The sequence below is a fragment of the Erythranthe guttata genome, chromosome 5 (genome assembly GCF_056151865.1).
Source record: "Erythranthe guttata isolate IM_541 chromosome 5, IM_541, whole genome shotgun sequence".
In the NCBI taxonomy this organism is placed as follows: Eukaryota; Viridiplantae; Streptophyta; class Magnoliopsida; order Lamiales; family Phrymaceae; genus Erythranthe; species Erythranthe guttata.
In genome coordinates this window covers 208895-230850 of record NC_142537.1, presented here as the reverse complement: position 1 = coordinate 230850, position 21956 = coordinate 208895, and the positions used below count along the sequence as shown (strand labels likewise).

Sequence of the window (21956 nt, the reverse complement as noted above, 5' to 3'; positions counted from 1 at the left end):
GCATTTCATTTTTTTTTTTTTTTAATTAAAGTCATCATCTTTATTTTTCATCTACTGCAACCTTCCCAGGAAGAAGATATACAGCAGCAAATCTTGTGGCCCTCATTCAATCCATTATTTCACACACACACACACACACATATATATATATATATATATATATATATATATATATCAAAATAATTAAAGATGATGCAATACTAATAAAGTTGAGTTTTACACCAGGAAAGAAAGTTGTGGAAACCAAGTTCGAAATTGGAGTAATTTGCAATTTTGGCAATTAAAAGATAAGTCCCATCAACTAAATGACACTTAAAATTATATATAACTTTGCATTTTTATCATCATGATTGTGACCAATGCTTGTTGCTCTTGTCCATTTCATCTTTCTCTTTTTACTACTTTTGCACCCACTTTTTTTCATTTTTGCTCCAAATCACCCCCCATTCAATTCAACTCAAAATTCAAACCCTTTTTATTTATATATATATATATATATATAAAGTGATTCATTTTGATAGATAGTCTTTCTGGTGATGACCACATGCTCATATGTACCATGCACTGCAACTTAATTATATATATACATAATATAATTTAAATGTATGCAGTATGTACCTTACATAGTATTTTCGAGGTAATTAATGAATGAATAATGGAAAGAGAAGATCCAATGCATATGATGTGATATCTATAGTGGGGTCCCAACCCTGTTTGTCTGCTAGCTACTTTCAAATTTTACATATCACTAAACCCTAGAAAACTTCACTTCTCTCATATCTATCTGTCTATATATATGTACCTCTATAAACATACATACATACATATATCTCTCAAGTGTTTTCTTCCTCTTCATATATATGATCACCATGGATTTAGTTCAATACTCATCTGAACATATTTGCTATGTCCGCTGCAACTTCTGCAACACCATTCTTGCGGTACATACATACATACATATATATATACATAGCTCTGCATGCAAAATCCATGTATATACAGCTCTCTATTCCCATATTTCTACATGTGCATCTATCTCCATCACTTTGTGTCAAAGTGGAAATTATTACAAGTTTCCATATATCACTTTCTTACATATATATATATATATATATATATTAATTTCTCCGTTTGTTAATTGATTTCCAGAATAAGTGAGGCATGTGAAATTCGGACATGAAACTGAGAACAGATCATTTACCTTAAATAATATTTAATTTTGTAATAACTTATTAATATATGTATATAAATATAGGTGGAGATTCCACGGAAGCAAATGTTGGAAACAGTGACAGTGAAATGCGGGCACTGCAGCAATCTCTCATTCCTCAGCACCAAACCGCCTCCACTACTTAACGATCTTCAAACAACCCTTCGTCTTCACGTATATATGTTTATATATATCATATGCATTGTATGTATGTATGTATTTATGTATGTGTGTATGCATGTATAATATATGTATGTTGGTGAAAACAGGGTTTGAGCAGTCGTGAACATAAGAAGGGGCAGTCTGCAACATCTTCATCTTCTTCTTCTTCCTCCATTAATATTAATAATACATCTACCGATGAACCCTCCTTGTCCCTAAACACTCCTACTACTACTCCTCCATTTGTTGTTAAACGTACGTACGACTTTTATATATATATATATATATATATATATATATATATATATAAAAGACAAACTAATATATATGAGTGTTGTTGTGAAATAATTTTGCAGCTCCAGAGAAGAGGCACAGGCTTCCATCAGCCTACAACATCTTCATGAAGTATGAATAAACGTAACTCTTCACATTTTTTTTTTGTATTAATTAAATATAATGTTTGTTTAATTATTTATTTATGTGTACGTGAATTAAGAGAGGAGATACAGCGCATCAAAGCAGCCAATCCAGAGGTGCCACATCGTGAGGCTTTTAGTGCTGCTGCCAAAAATGTAAGTTACAACAGTATTCTAATTAATTAATTAATTATATCTGTTCGATCGTGAGTGAAACCCTAATTACATATAATACACATATAACTTTATATTTTTATTTTATTTTGACAGTGGTCTAGGTACATTCCAAACACCCCGCAAGGGCCTGTTTCCAGATCCAGTAATTAACAATGTAAATATCCAATCTTTTACTTTTTCTTGAATTTTATTTATTTATTTTTTGTTAATTTCTTGAATATTTCTATGTGTTGTGTGTACGTAGGCTTAATTGACATGGGACAAGACTGAAGAAAAAGTGAGGTGCTGCCAAGAGATCTAATTCCTGGTTTAATTACGGCAAATTAATTAGGAAATATAATTAATTACTTACTGTGATTTTGTTCCTTATGTAGTTTCATTTATCTGAGATCAGACATTATTTAATTATAAATAGTACTACTACTATTCTGTTTCTTATTAAGCCCAAAGCCTTCCTTTCATTTTTTTCGGCCCATTTTCGGTTTAAATTTTGAAGCCCAAAATAAAATCGATTATATTATGGGGGAATTGGGTTAATTTTATTTTAAGATTATGTAATTTAACATCCTGAATTATTGTGAGCAATGTTTTGAAAACCGGCCGGTTCGACAGGGTTTTTGAATTTTTTTAATATTTTTAATTAAACTAAAAGTGTGATGAGGGTACAGTTTGATTAAGATAAAATGGTCTGTAATTAGTAGGCAGGAATTTGGTTTTAGATAATGACAAGACATTTGTTTTTGTTCCATAATATTGTACATGCATTGTTTGTGCTAATTAGATCTTCAAATTTCAACCACGAAATTTCTGTATTGTAGCTAGGGAAAAAAAAACAAAATATACTTAATTAATTAATAACTATCATTACTTATGCCTAATCTCAGAGTAAGATAATAACAAAAGGTTAAATCACAATCCACATATTCACATGCGTTGTTGCCCATTAACAAAAACTGCATGATTTCTAATCATGCCCAATTATATCTAACAGTTGTTTTTAGTGCACTTTAATGACTCATTAGTCATTAATTAGAATACTTAATAAATAATAAATAAATAAATAAATAAATAAATAAAAAGAGTAGAAATTAAGACAGAGTAGCATTAATTCCAAACTGTACATAAAGAAAGAAGCAGAAGAATCTAAGGCCTGATTCTTGACTCCCTGATCACAATCATGAAGAAATATTACAATAACAAGAACTAATCCCAAAATTAAACAATATATTAATGAATAATTAACTACTAATATGTATTTAATCACTAAACTGCAGTAGTAGTAGTAGTAGCCCTGGAAATCGGTTTAGCAATCCTGATTATGTTCACACGTGTTGTTTCGTAAACAGGCAGATCACTTGAGCCGAAATCCAGTTCGTGATTCGGTAAATCGAATAAATCGGAGCTGGAATCACTCTCTGCACCTTCATAATCATCTTCATCGCTTAGCTTTTTATTACTCGAAAATCCGAAACTCCCGTTTCTCGATATTTTGTCGGAGAAAACGCCGTTACTGAACCTGGATTTCTCTTTGACGCACTCGTAATCCATCGACGCGGGATTCAGGTTCGAGTTCCCGGTGTTTTTAGGCAAGGAGATAATAACCTGTTTTGCCGGAGTATTCGGATAAGTTGTGTGATTATTATTGTTGTTGCTACTTGTGATTCTTATGAAATGGCTAATGCTGCTTCTTCTTTTCCTTCTCCCTCCACCAGGGGTATTTTCGTCATCGAAATCTTTTTCGGGTTTCGACTTGTTGTTCTTCTTCTTCGTCGTCTTCGAATAGTGTCGTTGGTTGAAGAGGGAATTCAAGAAACTAGCCAGCTTGCCACCTGGAGAAGTTGGCTGCTGATGCCTCTCTTTCACGATCATCTTTTGATGAGAGATTGGATTGTCGTTCGGCATCAAATCCAGGCTCAATCGTGATCTTCGGAGAATATTCTGTCTGTCTTCTCTGACGATGATTGCCTGAGAAAGATTCGTCCCGCTAAGGACGTTGTCTGAATTTTGCTCGTTTTCGGTGGCGGCGGAAAAGTATTTTGCCGCCTCGAAAACGTCGAGCTCCCCGGAGTTTTTCCTCCATTGGAGTGAGTTCTTGTTAGGGTTTGATGAAAGCATTGTTTTTGTTTTGATTTAGGTTTTTTTCTTTTTTATGTTGAGAGAAACTTGGAAGGGTGTTTGAAGTGATTGAGTGTAATGGTTAGGAGGGGCTACCCTTTATATAATAATCAAATTAAATGCACACTTAATGATTCTAAATTAGTGCTTTATGCTAAATCCCATTTCTTTTGCTTTTGATTAGTTTTTTTACATGTTAAATAGTGCAAATTTTCTTGATTTATTCTTTTTATATTCAAAATTGGTGTTCTTCCTCCCACTTGATGTAAATTTGTAGTGGTTTCATCATAAAGGGGTGTGGGGCAGATTGAAACAAGCTTTTTATCCTTCCCATGTTAGTTAATCTATTGATTGTTGTGTTTTTGTGGTGGTCTTGTATTTTACATAGTTATTTTTGCGTGATAAATTTACACACAATCACGCATACCTATATGTAGACTTGGCCACGGTTCGGTTCGGTTCGGTTCCGATTCCGGTTTCGAATCGTCGGTTCCGGTTCCGAACTGAAAAAAATCCGGTTCCTTGCGGTTCGGTTCCCGGATAGAACCGGTAGAACCGTTCAGTTCTTAATAATAACTTTTTTTATTACATATATATATATCTATATATATATATATATATATAACTTCAAAAATACTTTAAAAAACTTTTAAAAATAGTTCTTTTTTTTAAGTGGAAATCATATTTAAAAAACTTAAATTTTTTTTGTTTAATTTGTCGGTTGGAAATATTTTTCTTAATACTTAAATATATATATATATATATATATATATATATATATATATATATATATATATATATATATATATATATATATATATATATATATATATATATATATATATATATATATATAGAGAGAGAGAGAGAGAGAGAGAGAGAGAGAGAAATTAATATTTTCTATTTTTTTTAAAACCGGTTCAAACGGTTAAAACCGCGGTTCTAACCGCTGGTTCTCGGTTCCGAAAATGAGGAACCGCAACCGAACTGATTTTTTCGGTTCCAGTTCGGTTCTAAAACCGTTGACCCCGGTTCCGGTTCTAACCGAACCGGTGGTGATGTCTACCTACGTGTGAATGTTTGTAAAATAAATAATTATGTATACACGTTTGGAGTAAATTAAAACCTTACCCAACGAAATTTACAGAACGTAGCATCTAACAAGGAATTTTTGTGGGGGCAAAGTAAAGAAGTTTTCTTTCCTAGGATGCTCATCATATTAGAGATTGATTTGGTGAGGATTAGTTTTGATTTGTTTTGATTTGATTAATCGAACTTTTAAAATGATATGTAGATTTCTTCTTAAGCTTCTCGGATCCTAAAATTGTTTAAAAATTTACTATACATTGATTAGCATATGCATATGTGCATCGCGAATAATTATAATTACAATTACTTCAAATTATACATTTTTTTTTTTACTTTTCGACCAAAGAACAACTGAATCAGACATATACATTAGGTAAACATCCCTTTCTTAATTATTTACAAACCACAAACAAATGTATAAACTTCACTAATGGGCAATTTATGTATAACGAGTTCAAACTACAAAATATTGACGAAATAAATCGAAATCGGGTCATTAAACATTGCTTTCTCCTTAGTACAAAACTAGACACCGTGCGGAGTTTTCGGTCAAATTTGAATAATTACATAGTTGTAATTGTGACTCGTGCGTACATCACTTATTTCAAAAAGTTGGAGCATTAATTTTATATTTTATTGGTGAACTGTATAGTGTTGATATTTTTGGCTGTATTGAATTGTTGCATTTAAATGTTTATTATTGGTCTCACGTGTGGACACTACTTGCTAAAAGTGCTAAATGATGCCAATAACACGACATTAGATATTTTTATACAACGTTTCTATTAGTGTTAAATTTAAATGAAAATAAAGCAAATTAAAATATGTGCATATATATAGTAATTGCCAGTTCATGTTTTTTTTTTTTTTTTTTTTTTTTTTTTTTACGTGTGGGTTTAATTATTTATAAGATAATCTTTTTTATCTGAAAAGATTATTAGTGGTGTACGTACATTCAAATATAAGGAAAATCGAGTTGTCATTTTAGATCGGATTTGCTTTCTATGTCACAAGCCTTTGTCGTTATAGCATCAAAAGGCGCTTTCATCTTTTAATAGAAGTCGCATTTTTGGTCGTTTCGTTCAAGCTATCTCTTTGACAATTGTACTCGTTAGGTTGTATATAAGGTCCCATACCAAAAACCCTATATGTATGTATATATGAGCCACATAATTGTGTGGCTTTCAATCTTTCTTTGAATTTAGTATTAGAGTTTATTTCATTCTTTTTATGAATATAATGTTGAAAACTAAAGAATTTGTTGCTTTCGAATTATTGTACAGTTATATATGAACTACTAATGTCTTGCTTCCAGTTTCTCGTGGATGTAGATCACATTTGTATTCGAACCACATTAAATATTGTGTCGTTTTATTCTGCTTTTATAAGTTAGATTTTGTTAAAACACACGAAGTATTGTTGCAATATAGTAACTGTCGTAACAATTAATATGTCTTAACACAATAAGTAAATATTTATGGGCATATATTTCAATTAAAGGAAATTAGAGATGGGACCATCAATTGTAGCTAGAGGGACAACAAATTAAATAAAATCCACAATACAACTAATCCAACTATAAGTGCTTATCAAATCATTAGTTTTTGTTCACATCGAGTTTGGTATTAAGAGACAAAATTAAACTTGTTCATTTAACATGCCCCCAAAAATTAATTAAAATTAAAAAAAAAATTAAATCATAACATCAGTTAGCAGTCCACATGCAAATTGGCCCATATATATCTAATATCATCAGCTCGCCAGTATATATCACTCACTTCATCAACCAACGGGTGATGCACACGTGTCATCATCCCCCACCCCTATCCAAATGTCATGTCTTGATCACCTCCCTCCATTTTTTGCTACATACACACACTCAATTCTGAATTTTTTTAATTAATATATTATTTGTTTGGATGTATTTGTAACATGTTTGGTTGCTTTCTTTTCGTAAGGACCATGGATTTATAAAGTCAATTTGCATGGCCCTAATCTTCCCATGAGTCCTGTCTTGTACCCCTTTTCACCACTAAAGATGATAATTCAGAAATTTGAACCAAACAGAATCTTATCAAGATTAATTTTGCTTCTCAAAATGGGCCATTGTAATTGGGCCTACTATATATGTGCTTAATTCAAAGCCAGCTACAAATACGGTCCAATTTTGTCTCCCAATCTTTGCCCATTTAGCCCTCAATTTTAATTTTATTTTTCGTCGATTCTGATCCGGATATTTTTTATGTTAAAATAGTATTTTTATTCTGAATTCCGAACATTCTAATTTATGGCTTTCTGATTTTTTTTTAATTTAAAGAAGAATGTATCGAGATTCCGATTTTTTATCGGACTTTAATTTTTTTAATAAATAATTCAAAAATTCCTTTTTTTTATAAGTGTATTTATATTATGAGATGAATAGAAAAATATAATTTAGATTTACACTGATTCTGATCCGAAAATTATGGATTAACATTTTATCCCATTCTAATTTCTTAAATTATGACTTCTTATTTTTTCGACTGTTTTTGGAATGAAATTACGAATTGATTTTATCCACTCTTAATAAATAAATTTAAAAAAAAAAATTAAAAAACACACTCCCCTACAGGCTGAAAGATGATAGGGCATGATTAGATAGGTACATAAATAGCAGTGTATAGCAATAATAATAAGTAAAATAAAAGTAGCAATGAGACACTAAAAAAAGCATATCTACATTAGTTGTGATAAGATTTATATATTTCCCCCATTTTAACGACATTACAACTACAATTTGTGGACGTGGCATAATATTCTACATTCGAATTTGCTTTTTATAAAAATCTTTAAATCATTTAAAAAAGAAAAAAAGAAAAAAGAAAAAGGTGAATCATCCCTTTATGGCAATGTTTGATGAACTCATTTCAGAGTCAACATTTAATCCGAAGAACAAACTAAAACACAACCTAATTAAATTTCTTTTTTTTTTTTTTTTTTTTTTTTTTTTGTAGGTGCATTGTCTGTTGTGAGTGGTGAGTAAATGGCTGCTAAGGGGTCTGTTTCTTGGTTGATGAATCATTACTTTCACTGTATAATGCTAATTAACCTTTTTCTTAAATTATAGGATAAATTACAACAATCATCTATGAGTTATGATCAAATTACGAAAATCCCCTCTGTTTGGATAATTACAACTATCTCCACAATTATATATTGTTTTACACGTCCACTCTTGCGGTTTCAAATTTAGTGAAATCTTTGAGATTACATGAAATATTATTACTTTTGTACCCTGTTATATCCCATTTGAACTCCACATTTTGAAGAAAGATGATCATAATACGTATTTTTTGGCTTGAATATATCAGATTGTGGTGCATCACAAACTGTATGTTTACACAAAACGAGTACAAACTAGATAACATCCCATGAAATCTAGATAATTATGTTGCATTTGACACCATACTGATAGGAATGTAAGAAAAATATATAATTGAAGGAGTAGATGTAATTATCCAAACAAAAAGAAGAGTTTTAGTGTAATCTCTTACGTGAATATTTTGGTCGGCTTTGTCGGAAACAATTGAGAAAGTATGTTTGTGGTCGATGAACCTATTGAGAAAAACTGGATTGGGTCTAGAGTGACCTCAGGGTATTTTCGTAATTTGGTGCATCATCCATTTTTTTACTTGTAGAATTATAGAAGCATAGCCCAAATAGAGAAGGCCCGATATCTAGCGGGTCGCTAAGTTGAACTTGGGCTGAATTTTGGAGCAGCCCAGATCCACAAACCCGCTCCATTTTCGATTGATTAAAGCCCAACCACAGAGAGATGATTAGCATCAATCTCGGCCGTTGGATGCGAAGGAGGTTCCAGCTCAGCCTTTTGAGGAGAATCAACGCCTCTGTTTTAATACAAATTATAATTATTTGTTTGGAATCCTAAGTCCTATATATTCGTTTGAATTCATTGGTAGTTGATTAATTATTGGTGAAACTGCCGAATTTTGAGCACACATAGCCAGATTGAGATTCCTCGTATATGAAATAAAATAATTTTGCTGAAATATTAAAGTGTAATAAATAAAAAAACCACATGTAAATTCGGCGAACTTAAATGTGAAGTTCATTATTGAAAGAATATATTATATATATATATATACGAAGCAATTAGTAAAGATCCATCAATTGGGCAGACAAATATTGGTCTGTAAATGGAGAGCTCATAAAGCCACGTCTCTATCAATATATATATATTATCATTTCATTAATTATTTAATTGTGGTGCCCCTATCCTATGATAGATAATGGCCCTCTTACCAGGGCCGGTTCTGAGGGGAGGCGAAGTAGGCGGTCGCCTAGGGCCCCCGGATTTTTTCAAAAATTTAGGGCCCCCAAATTTTTTTATACCCTTTAAATATGAACATTTATTGAGAAAAAAAATATTATATATATAATTATTGAGAATTTTAATTCATAAATAGTTATATATCTACGATTCTTACTTGTTTCTAGAATTCCTCTAATCGGGGGCCCCTAATTATTAAATTTGTAATGTATTAGTTATTTACTTTTATATATATTCAATTGTTTTAGTGTTACTTCATGCAAATTATCCTTAAAAAAATCGGGGGCGCTGCCCCCGAACCCCCGTAAAATTAAACCCTACTATATCACAAAAATTTAACCTTGCCACTAACTATACCTTACAAAATCGAATTAAAAAAAGAGTTTATCACATTTTATAAAAAAAATAAGTTTTATTGTAGCTTGTAGAAGGGGCCCCATTTTTTATTCGTCTTTAAATCTCGCCTAGGGCCCCCAAATACTCAGGAACGGCCCTGCCTGTTACCAACCCTATATGTCTAATTTTTTGGTTTCCACTAATTAATTATTAATTCGAATCATTTGAAGGTTGGGGGACAAATCACATAGTATATTTAATTAGAAATAAAATTTATGAAAAATACTTTTGAGAAAAGAAATATAACTTATGGAGAAAAGGTGTATTTCAGTTTATTCATAATATATATTGATGCACCTATATTTCTTTGAATCCCATTTTCTGTAACAAATGCAGTGCTGAAATTAATAATTGTACTGTTGATACAGTATCCTATATTTGAGATGGCATGCGCAATTCAAATCAAAGCTCTCATTAGTAGATTCTTTGAGTTCAAAATAAAATAAAAAAACAGAAAAAGTAGTAAATTCCATCTGCTTTTTTATATATATATATATATATTTATTTTGGGAGCATGATTAATTAGAATTAATATATATATATATATATATATATATATATATATATATATATATATATATATATATATATATATATATATATATATATATATATAAATAGTAACAATTTCTATCTCATAGTTCTTAATTATTGTTGATTTATATGTTTGGAAAACAGTATTTTATTTAGTTGTAATATTTTACTTGTTGGGACATAGTATATTGCACTATAATTCAGTGTAGACACAAATTATAACTACTAAAAATAAATAATACAAGAAATTAATGTGGTTCGCACAAAAAATAATCTACATTTACAAAGACTTGCAAACAAGATTACTAGTTCAGATTTATGGTTTACATTAATAGGACTTATTAAAATATCAAAGACTCTCTCTTTAAATCATATATATGTTCTTGTACACAATTTGAACATCTCTTGTTTCTTCTCGCAGCTCTTCTATCCGTAATTTCTTGAACTTTCTCCAAGGATGAACAACCTTAAGATGAAGGATGACTTCTCACGAGATCTCTACAACAAATATATGTGTGTCGCCACAATATCAACGAGGGCACATTACTGCTCCGTAGAATCTCCTAGCAAAGACCGAATACTTTGATAGTTTTTCTTCAAAAAAAAAGAGCTGGGGATTTGTTTGGTTTATAAAGGCACGAGATAAGCACTGCAAACACTAGTGCAATCATTTTATGAGTTTATGTAACGTATTGAAATTAGGGCCGTAAATTACAACCAACCCCCGAGGTATGGTCAAATTACGAAATCCCTCTGTTGTTTGGGTAATTACAACCACCTCCCTCAACTATAAATCTTTTTATACGTCCACCCTTATGGTTTTAAATTAATTTAGTGGAATCTTCGAGATTATATAGAATATTATCACGTTTTTACCCGCTTTATCCCATTTGAATTCCACATTTCGAAACAAGATAATTATAATATGTGTTTTTGGGCTTGTATATATCAGATTGTGGTGCATCAGAAACTGTATTTTTACACAAAACGAGTACAAACTAGAGCGCATTCCACGAAATCTAGATGATTATGTTGAATTTGACACCATAAGGGTGGAGATGTAAGAAAAAATTATAGTTGAGGGGGTAGATGTAATTATCCAAACAAGAGGGGTTGTTTTGTAAATTAATCATACCTCAGGGTGGTTGTAATTTACCTAGGGGTGGTAAACGAGCCGAGCCGGCTCGCGAACTCGACGAGCCGGCTCGAAAAAAGCTCGAACTCGAGCTCGGGTTTTTCGAGCTCGAGCTCGAGCTCACGAGCTCGAGCTTCGGACGAGCTCGAGCTCGAGCCCAAAATTAGTTGTTCGGCAGCTCGCGAGCCGGCTCGCGAGCTGCCTTCTTAATTTTTTTTTTTATTTTTTTTTTTTCTTTTTTTCTTTTTACACACATATATATATATATATATATATATATATATTATTCTTATTATTATTATTATTATTATTATTATTATTATTATTATTAACTATATAGTAAATAATCTATAATAATAAATATATCTAGTATTTAAATAGAAACAAATCTATATTACTTAAATAATTCATAATAATATAAAATATAATAATAATAATAATAATAATAGAAAAAATAAAAAATATATATAACTAGAGTTCATTATTTATTTTATAATTTTTTTTTATTTTCCTATGAATATTTTTTAATAAAAAATAAAATGATTTTAATAAAAAATTAAATAATAATAATAAAAAAAAAAAATAATAATAATTATAAGCTCGAGCTCGAGCTCGCCAAAATTGGCTCGAGCTCGAGCTCGAGCCAAAAATAATTGGCTCGATGAGCTCGAGCTCGAGCTCGAGCTCGGCAACATGGACTCGAGCTCGAGCTCGAGCTGGCCAAAAGAGCCGAGCTCGGCTCGAGCTCGGCTCGTTCCCACCCCTAAATTTACCCTTAAAATTATTAGTATACTAGAAAATACGTGGGGGAAATGGACATTTTGATATAAAGTATATTAGAAAATTATTAGTATATATATGTGATTGTATTAGGTCTATTAGTACATATTATATGAGTATACGTAATGTACTGAAATAATCAAAAAAATCAAAAAAATAAAAAAAATAAAAAAATTGATGTCTTTATGATTTGGAATTACTATTAAACATGGAGTGATGCACCGTTAAGACTGAAAAGAAAAGAGAGATACCAACAGTCACAACACATTAATAAATTAATAATTGCATTAATAAATTAATTATTAATACATATATAGAGAACTGTAGAAACGCCGCCGTACATCATGTATATATATCGAGCAAAACCCTTTATAGTGTACGTACGGAAGGAGACCCCCTATCATAAATCCACCAGACAAAGAGCGTAACCCTACACCGCCAACCAATCACAGCTAGACAGCACATCCTTAAAAAACCACCTGGTTTCATTGACCATGGTGGTTTCTTGTTTCACCCCACCCCCCACCCTAACCATTCCACAACTGTATATCCTTTATCAGACAGTACGTAAAATATATTGCCGTATATAATATAATAAATATTACACGAAGTGAAAACCCTTAATTAATAATATATATATATATTTTTATTTGATTTTTGGTGATACTTATACCGAAATAGATAGAAAGAAAAAACTGTAAGAAGATAAAATGAGTATTACTAGTCCACACTTTTTACCCTTTTATTAACAAGAAATATCTTTCTTTATCTGTTCAAGTGAAAACCACACACTGTGCATCAGGGTTTCCATTTTTAGGTATTTGTGGTGTGTGCTTGCTTGCTTGCTGGCTGGGGACCAAGAAAAGAGAGAGAGAGAGAGAGAATCTAGAGAGAGAAAGTAGAGATGGGAAGGGGAAAGGTGCAGTTGAAGAGGATAGAGAACAAGATAAACAGACAGGTGACTTTCTCAAAGAGGAGAGCTGGTTTGCTGAAGAAAGCTCATGAGATCTCTGTTCTCTGCGATGCTGAGGTCGCTTTGATTGTCTTTTCTCACAAGGGCAAGCTCTTTGAGTACTCTACTGATTCTTGGTATATCTTCTTTTCTTCTTCTTTTTATTTCTTACAGTATATATATATATATATGTGTGTGTGTATATACTTTCTTCCTCAACTGATGTATGAAAACTGATGATCTATCTGTCTGGAGGAATCAGAGATCGATCTGTTGTTTTCTTTTTTTTCTGTTATGTGGGCTTTTTTTTATAAAATTAGGGTTTCCTTTTTTTTTTTTTGATTTTCTGATTATATAGTTTTGTCTAGGTTTTTCATCAAACTTTAAACAAGATTTAGGTTTCTCAGAAATATATATATTGATCTAAAACAACAAATATATAAATATTTAATATAGTTTCAGGTATTTAATTCTCTTGTTTATTTCAGTGGTTTCTATATTTTTTTTTCTGTTATACAATAATAATTTAATTTATAATGTTAATGAAGTCAAGAATTTAATCTACTTTTTGGGATAGCAGATTTGCCCATGAGTTACGAACTATTATTCAGCTAATTGGTTTGTCCAATGAATATTAATTTACTTTTATTTTTTATTGAAAATGAAAATGTTTCTGGTAATGTCGTTGGCTACTGGTTGACAGATGAGAGTCAATATATATATATATATATATATATATATATATATATATATATATATATACAAAATATATATGTGTTAGCTTCAGCTGCTGACACGCAGTTTTGTTGATTCTGTGTGTTATAATTTTTCTTTCATGGGAGCGGCGTATGTTGTCATGCTCTGACTTGATTAACAACAAAAGTTTTCTTCTCTTTTTCCGGTTTTTGGGGATTTCAAATCATCTATTATATTTATTTATTTATAATCAGCAAAATGTATTATATATTAAGATCTCTAGAGTATATATAATATATATATACACATGATTTGAAAGCTGAAGAGGAAAGAAGAGCTGTTTTTTCTTGACATATACGGAAATTCATATTCAGAATGGTGTTTTTCTTCATTTCTATACCGATTTTATAAATAAATAAATAAATAGATACGTAATTATATATCTAAAGAATTAACAAAATGAATAATATATATCAATTGTTAATTAGTCGAAACAGATGTTGTTAGAGGAGGAATAATGACTAGTGAGATGTAGAATTCCAATACTATATAGCGAAGACCTGATCTTGCAGTCTATATATACATTTATTGCATCTCTTGTTTAATTATAATTATTATATATGAAATGATTGTCTTATATTCAAATTTGAGAAATTACATAGAGTTCATGATAATATTTAGTTTCATTATATATATAATAAAGATATTTTTATTGCGTCCATACCCTATTCTAAATATGTCAGCTGAAGAGTAAATGTTAAGAGAAAGAAGAATAATATAATACTGTGTACTACAGCAAATTTTCTAGGTCAGTACAAAATTCTGCAGTTTTATGGCTACCTAGCTTAAGCTTGCTGTAATGTTTCTACAAAGAGATTTCTTCTCTCTCTCTCTCTCTCTCTCTCTCTCTCTCTCTCTCTCTCTCTCTCTCTCTCTCTCTCTCTCTCTCTCTCTCTCTCTCTCTCTCTCTCTCTCTCTCTGTGTGTGTGTGTGTGTGTGTGTGTGTGTGTGAGAGAGAGAGAGAGAGAGAGAGAGAGAGAGATTGCAACAATTGCTTTCTGTTGCAATTGGAATACAAAAATGGTGATAAATTAATTAACCAAAATTTGCTGCTTCTTTCAGTTTTTTATGGGATGATGATTAAAGATTTAAATATTAATTATGTAGGGTTGAGAATATTTAAATAATATTTAGAATGTAATCTGATATATATGCATATGGATAATGAACAGCATGGACAGTATACTGGAGAAGTACGAAAGATATTCATTTGCAGAAAGACAATTAGTTGCTCATGAGCCTGACTCACCTGTAAGTTTTAATTATCTCAGTACCTTATAATAATTAATCTAATTTCAAATATTTTGTCAAATTAATAAATATTTTCAGCTGATCGATTCGGATGAATTTATTTTATACGAGGAATTTGTAGCTTCTGTTTTGATCTTGGATTCGAGTTTTGCAGGCCAATTGGACACTTGAGTACAGCAAACTGAAGGCAAGAATTGAGCTCTTGCAACGAAATCATAGGTAATTTATTAAATGCTAATATATTGTAATTAAAAAAGATAAAATTCATTTAAATACACAATAATATTTTTTTTTATTATTGTATTTCGGTGATCAATCGATCGATGGATAAGGCACTATATGGGAGAAAATCTGGAAAGCATGAGCCTGAAAGATCTTCAGAACCTGGAACAACAACTTGACACTGCTATCAAGAACATTCGCTCTAGAAAAGTAATATATTTCGTATATATATTGCATATTTTATTTAATTAGCATATATATACTAATTAAATTGGATTTAATTTCTTTGATATATATAATATATATTTAATTTGTCCAATAATATTGTGGTGCTTAATTTGGCCATGCAGAATCAGCTCTTGTACGATTCCATTTCTGAGTTGCAGAGAAAGGTTTGCATCCTTCTATTACTATATATTAATTATATATTATGATAATAAATTACAAAATCCTTGTTAATTATCTTGTGTGTGTAAATATTGGGAATAATTATATGTTATATCTAAAAAAAAACATTTTTTTAGTATAGCTGTTACGCTGTATATCTTAGCAATGTTGGTTAATACAGGAGAAGCTTTTCCTTTTTCTCTTTTTTTATTTTTATTTTTATTTTATTTTTTATTTTTACAGGAGAAAGCCATACAAGAGCAAAACAGCATGCTTGTAAAGAAGGTAACTCTCTCTCTCTCTGTTGCTGCCCACCCAAATAGTCAAGAATTTAATATATATGCTGCTATGTATTTTGTGATATATGTATATATATATATATATATATATATATATATATATATATATATATATATAGATCAAAGAGAAGGAGAAGGAAATGGGACAACAGGCACAGTGGGACCAGCAGCAAAACCACTGCGCTAACGCCGCCGACCTGCCGCCGCTTCCACCACCACAACAACAATATTTAATGTCATCTCAGCTTCCTTGCCTAAATATCGGGTATATATGGTCTACTCTATGCTACACGGGATGAAATACACCGGGTAGATATTTACATTCATATACACACAAACACCCACACACCCACATTGGTGTGTGTAGATCAACAGTAAAAAAACACCCGGTGTAGTCTTCACCGAGTGCAGCATAGAATTAACCGGTGTGTGTGTGTGTGTGTGTGTGTGTGTGTGTGTGTGTGTGTGTGTGTGTGTGTGTGTATTAAAATATAACTCTCTTTCTCGTACTATGTCTCACAACAAAGGGCAAAACCAAAGTTCACAGCGAACGTACAGTTATCGAAGATCGCTAATTATAATTATAAAAAATGCAGGGGGGGCACTTATGAAGACGAAGCAGAAGCTAGAAGGAACGAACTTGACCTGACTCTCGACTCGATGTATTCATGCCACCTAGGATGCTTTGCTGCATGAGAATCGAACTGTTTCTAGAAATCAAGGGATACGAACAAGTTTTTCGAAAATGGTAACTCAAATCTGAGTGAGAAAATAAGATGATGCTCTCTTTATGTATTATATTGATTGTGTTCTTCTTCTTGTATTTGAGTGTATGTATAATCTTGATGATGACTTCAAATTACTCTTTTGCCATGAGTTATATTCATATGGGGCTGTAAATTGTGGAGCTCATTAAGAATCTTAATTGACAATAATAATGTAATTAAATCTTATGTGTGATTCTTGCAAGTCCTATTCTAATTGTGCCTCAATACTTATTTCAGATGGACCAAATTACACACACTTAATGTGTGTGTGTGTGCGTGTGTGTGTGTGTGTGTGTGTGTGTGTGTGTGTGAAAATATATAGAACAAATTGAACATGATATTGGGGTGGAGAAAAAAATAATTTATAAGGTGAACAATCGGAAGAACCATACGTGAAAAATGCCCTATTTCGAGATATTTTGCAAGAAAACAAAATTCAATAATATTAGTATAAAAACCTTTAATCGACATGTATCCTCATGAATTATTATCTCTTCCTTGTTCTTGCAGCTCCGGTCCCACATTGTTCGCTCAAGTTTATTCATCGAACAGCATCAACTAGAGAAAACAGAGGGGGGAAAAGCAATTTAATTGCAATAAATCAATATAGTCTTGGTTATTTGTTATCATTGCAATAACATTTCATGTTATAGTTTAAGGTACAAATTCAATATGACCCAAATTCCAAAAGTATAATTAATTATTAAATAAAATCGTCACCTCTCTACAAACCGGACAATTGTGGCTCCTCTCCATCCATTCGTAGATACAACTGAGGTGATAATGATGTGAACATTTCGCTATTATCTTTGGATTTTCTTCCGTATACTCTGTTACCCAAAAACAATTAATTAAAAAAAAAATAATAAAATAACAAAACCGTAATTTTGCAAACGTACATACCCTCAAGACACGTTGGACACTCCTCGACTTCACGTAGTGAGGGAAACGAAAGTTCAACTTTTTTCGATGACTGGGATTTCCGTTCTTGAACCTCAACTTCACTGACCGAAATGACTATTTTGCCCTCTCCTGTAGATTTTGGGTTTATTTGAGTACCACTTTGTCCAGCTGGCTCGGGCTGAACTCTCGAACGGCTGTTTCCTTTTTCCTGTCTTCCCCTTGATCCATCACTTTGTTCTTCTTGCAATAACCTGGCACTAGCGCTTTCGGACGAAGCTGCATTGTGGGCCCCACTGGAATGAGACGAACTGTTTGAAACCACTTCAGTATTTGAAGAAGACGCATGCTGACTAGGCGGTGAGGTGGCTTTTTTCTGTAGACAATTTCCACACATATGGTACTTACTTAGATAACTGTAATTGTATTTTGGAGAAAAGGGGAAACAAAAAGGAAATGCAACGACCAAAATTCAGAAGAAATTGATTTTCATTAAAATCGAACTCAATTTCATCTTCGTTTCTAATTACAAAGCTTCAATATGAGGCGAGAGAAACTCAATTTCATATCCGAAAAATCGAACTCAATTTCAATTTATTTTTATTATTTTCTCAAGACAAACACATTAGAAAAAAATAATACCATTCTCTTTTGTGAAGGAAGCATCATCATTGAATAAAAAGATTATATCTTTTACAATTTCGAGATCAATAATCCGAAAAATCGAGCATCAATTATCAATGTAACGAAAAGAAAAAAAAAATGCCTTGAAATATACCTTGCTCAACAACTTGCTAAAGAAGCTTTTCGGGCACAAACAATTATCGGGACTCGAATTATTCGAGCTATTATTATTATCATCATCTTGCACATCATGAACACGAAAACAACAACAGAGGGCGCCCATTGTGTGCAATCAGTCTCCTCTCTCAACATAAGAACCCTAAACCTTCAATTAAGAACACAAGTGCAAGAATTGCATCAAATAACAATATAAATAACAATATTTATTATATACATTTAAAATTCTCCTTTTTTTTTCTTCAAATTTGCAGGTACCCATTCATCAATTTACTAATAAACAGCAGAAAAAAGTGAAACCTGGGCGTAGTCATGATTAATCAGGGGATTAATTACAATGCTAGATAAAATTAAAAAAAAGGGGTTTTGAAAAAAATTAGAAATTTATAATGAGATAAAAATAAAAATAAAAAAAGGTGTCAACTTTGTAGCACCACAGCATGCAAGAAACATCATCGGCAACCATGATCAACGGAACCCACCCAAACAAGGGAGACAACACTAATTACACAAGAACCCCATTATTTCAGATAATTAAAAAAAGGCTCGGAAAAATCAAAATTCTATACTCACACACACAGAAAACAAAAAATCTAGTTCAAACTTATCTCCGACGAAAAAAAGGGGAGAGAGAAAAAAAAAACCTGAAAGCAATATTGTGTGGAATTAATGAGTTAGAATGGGGGAGAAGAGAGGTTTTGTACTGTGTGTTGAAAGTTGAGAGAAATCGGAAGAAGAAGATACCTAGGACTCTATCTCAGCCGGAATTAGCTGATTTTTTTGGTGTGTAATTGAGATTTGTTTGGATTCTCGATTTTTATTTCTTTCTATTTCGTTATATTTTTTAATGTGGTGTTTGTGTTTTTAATAATGTCTTGTGTCAATATTTATTTTGCTTTTATATATAAGATTATATTATTCTTTTAATTATATAATTATATAAAGTTTTGCAAAAATATTAAAAAAAAAAAAAAAAAAAAACGTTTAATGCTGTTAATTTAGTAATTGTACATAGTAAAAAAAAAAATTTCTTTTTACTTTTTTGGAAACAGAAATTACAAAAATAATTTAAATTTATTGTTTTTAGCTCGCTTTTTCACATGAATCATTTAAAAAAAAATACATATATGTATAATTTTTGGGAGATTTTGGCGGGCTTATACTATGCTACACCGGGTAAAATACACCGGGTAGATCTTTGCCATTCATATACACACAAACACACACACACACCCACATTGGTTTGTGTAGATCAACGGTAAAAAATCACCCGGTGTAACCTTCACCGGGTGTAGCATAGAAATAACCGATTTTGGCGGGGCCCGCCCGTGGATACACGCATAATGTTCATGAGAACGGGAATGGGGATGCCCGACGAGGACTTTTACGGGGGTGGGAATGAGGATTTTGAGACGGAGATCGTCATACCCGCCCCTTTGTTATCCCTACTATTAAATATGCAATATAAAATTAAATCATAAAAGCAATATTCACATTTTAATATATTCCGTTAACTTAAGTCTTGTTTGGTTGATGATTAATCATGATTGTAAATTTCTTCCATGATTATATATATCACCTTCTCTCATCATTATCATCTCCCTTTTCTCCATCTTTACAACTGACCAAGACTGTAATATGTTTATGGAACATTTACTAATCAAAATTATATAACCGTCACTTAGAAAAAATAATGATCAATGAGATTATTTTTTTTATAATATTAAAGTATTGAAAAATGCTCGAGAAATTAATGTATAGAATCAATTTTAATACTCCACATAATTAAGTTTTGTGCTAACATTTTCAAACTCAAATGAAGAAATCATTTCTGAATATTTTGGTATTAAATTACCAAGATTCGACTGAACACCTAAATAAATATTCCATAAGAATAAATTATGACCCTACTGTTTTTATGATACAGCCACGTTCAAAAGTACACACAGAAGCCTAAAGAAATTAAAAGAAAAGCATTTAAATGATTATTTGGAAAAAGAAGAAAAGTGAAAAAAATAAAAATAAACATAATATGGCCCAGGCCATCATGTATTAGTAGGCCAAAACAATGTCCATTTTTTGCTGTTTTTTTATTTTTATTTTTTCATAAACTTTCTTCTTATATAAACAACACTTAAAACTCCCCTTCAAGAGCAGCTTTAATTTGCAAATTCTTTCATATGAATTAGCAGAAGCCAGTTCACAGTTACAATAATAAATATTAAAAAAATGGGCAAAATAGCTACTAAAATGCCTAACTTTTGCTTAAACAGGATTAGGCCTCTAATTCGTGTTCGTTCGCCACCAATGCAATCCAAGAATAACGAGAATGAAGAAAAGAAAGATGATTCTGTCAAAGTCAAGAAGGAGGAATATGCCGGCGGTGGTGCTGAAAAACAGGGATCGAAAAGTGGCCGGAAAGTCATGATCGTGGTTGATTCGAGCCCGGAATCTAAGATTGCTGTCCAATGGGCACTTACACACACTGTTCAGAATCAAGATTTGGTGATTCTTCTCTATGTTACTAAGCCTTCAGGACAAGGTTTGCACATATATAATATGTGTGTGTATATATATAATTATTTAAATTGTAGCTCATATCTTGTTTGCTAAGATAAGAAGTTGTTATTTTTGGCAGGTGATCAATCTACAATTAAAGTACCTGAATTTGTCACTTGTATGAAGAGTTCATGCCAACTTAAGTGGCCTCAGGTAAATACGTACATGTCAATATTCTTGATCGATCGAGATAATTAAATTACACCTAATAATATTAAAAAAAATTAAACGATCGTCCTATAATAGGTGTATGTTGAGGCGGCGGTGGTGGAAGCTGGGCAAGATTATAGAGGACCTGCAATAGTGGAGGCGGCGAAGAAGCAAGGGGTGGCGCTGCTGGTGCTAGGGCAGAGAAAACGGTCATTCACGTGGCGGCTGATGCTGATGTGGGCTGGGAACCGGGCACCGACGACTGGCGGCGGAGTGGCGGAGTATTGTGTGCAAAATGCTAGTTGTATGGCCGTTGCTGTTAGAAGGAAGAGCAAGAAACTTGGTGGCTATCTCATTACCACTAAACGACAGAAAGATTTCTGGCTTTTGGCTTGATTAATATTTCGAGTTAAGAGTTTTTTTTTTAATTGTTCATATTTTTGTTACAATTTGAAGTATAACATTTTTTATAGATAACTTTACTATTTTTCTTTTATTATGTTGAAAAGTTGAGAAATAGAATTTGATTTTTGAAATAAAATGAAGTTATTGTTTGGTGAATCACGTG

The 21956-nt window shown here is 31.7% G+C and overlaps 5 protein-coding genes across 6 annotated transcripts; 3 read left to right on the top strand and 2 right to left on the bottom strand.

Moving 5' to 3' along the window:
• The first annotated feature begins 834 nt into the window (after positions 1 to 834).
• On the top strand, positions 835 to 2407 carry LOC105952616 (protein CRABS CLAW). The gene is made up of 7 exons (XM_012976182.2): positions 835 to 941; positions 1256 to 1384; positions 1480 to 1627; positions 1729 to 1777; positions 1869 to 1944; positions 2059 to 2119; positions 2210 to 2407. The coding sequence occupies exons 1-6, from the start codon at positions 861 to 863 to the stop codon at positions 2113 to 2115; spliced, it is 540 nt and encodes a 179-aa protein (XP_012831636.2). The 5' UTR covers positions 835 to 860; the 3' UTR covers positions 2116 to 2119; positions 2210 to 2407.
• A 657-nt stretch (positions 2408 to 3064) lies between these two features.
• On the bottom strand, positions 3065 to 4260 carry LOC105952595 (protein BIG GRAIN 1-like E). Its single transcript, XM_012976161.2, has one exon. It carries the CDS (start codon positions 4078 to 4080, stop codon positions 3229 to 3231), a length of 852 nt encoding a protein of 283 aa, XP_012831615.2. The 5' UTR covers positions 4081 to 4260; the 3' UTR covers positions 3065 to 3228.
• Positions 4261 to 13013: 8753 nt separating this feature from the next.
• Positions 13014 to 17171, top strand: LOC105952656 (agamous-like MADS-box protein AP1). Its single transcript, XM_012976238.2, has 8 exons — positions 13014 to 13433; positions 15225 to 15303; positions 15458 to 15522; positions 15636 to 15735; positions 15876 to 15917; positions 16156 to 16197; positions 16331 to 16476; positions 16808 to 17171. Exons 1-8 carry the CDS (start codon positions 13249 to 13251, stop codon positions 16905 to 16907), a joined length of 759 nt encoding a protein of 252 aa, XP_012831692.1. The 5' UTR covers positions 13014 to 13248; the 3' UTR covers positions 16908 to 17171.
• A 126-nt stretch (positions 17172 to 17297) lies between these two features.
• Positions 17298 to 19508, bottom strand: LOC105952657 (uncharacterized). Of its 2 annotated transcripts, none has more exons than XM_012976240.2 (5): positions 19424 to 19508; positions 18657 to 18827; positions 17882 to 18254; positions 17699 to 17808; positions 17298 to 17536 (listed from the first exon to the last, which is right to left on the bottom strand). In XM_012976240.2, exons 2-5 carry the CDS (start codon positions 18783 to 18785, stop codon positions 17516 to 17518), a joined length of 633 nt encoding a protein of 210 aa, XP_012831694.2. In that variant the 5' UTR covers positions 18786 to 18827; positions 19424 to 19508; the 3' UTR covers positions 17298 to 17515. The 2 variants fall into 2 exon arrangements, with proteins under 2 accessions (XP_012831694.2, XP_012831693.2); XM_012976239.2 differs by having other exon boundaries at positions 19324 to 19468.
• Positions 19509 to 20835: 1327 nt separating this feature from the next.
• On the top strand, positions 20836 to 21949 carry MRH6 (Adenine nucleotide alpha hydrolases-like superfamily protein). The gene is made up of 3 exons (XM_012976236.2): positions 20836 to 21221; positions 21318 to 21391; positions 21485 to 21949. The coding sequence occupies exons 1-3, from the start codon at positions 20909 to 20911 to the stop codon at positions 21782 to 21784; spliced, it is 687 nt and encodes a 228-aa protein (XP_012831690.2). The 5' UTR covers positions 20836 to 20908; the 3' UTR covers positions 21785 to 21949.
• Positions 21950 to 21956: the final 7 nt, after the last annotated feature.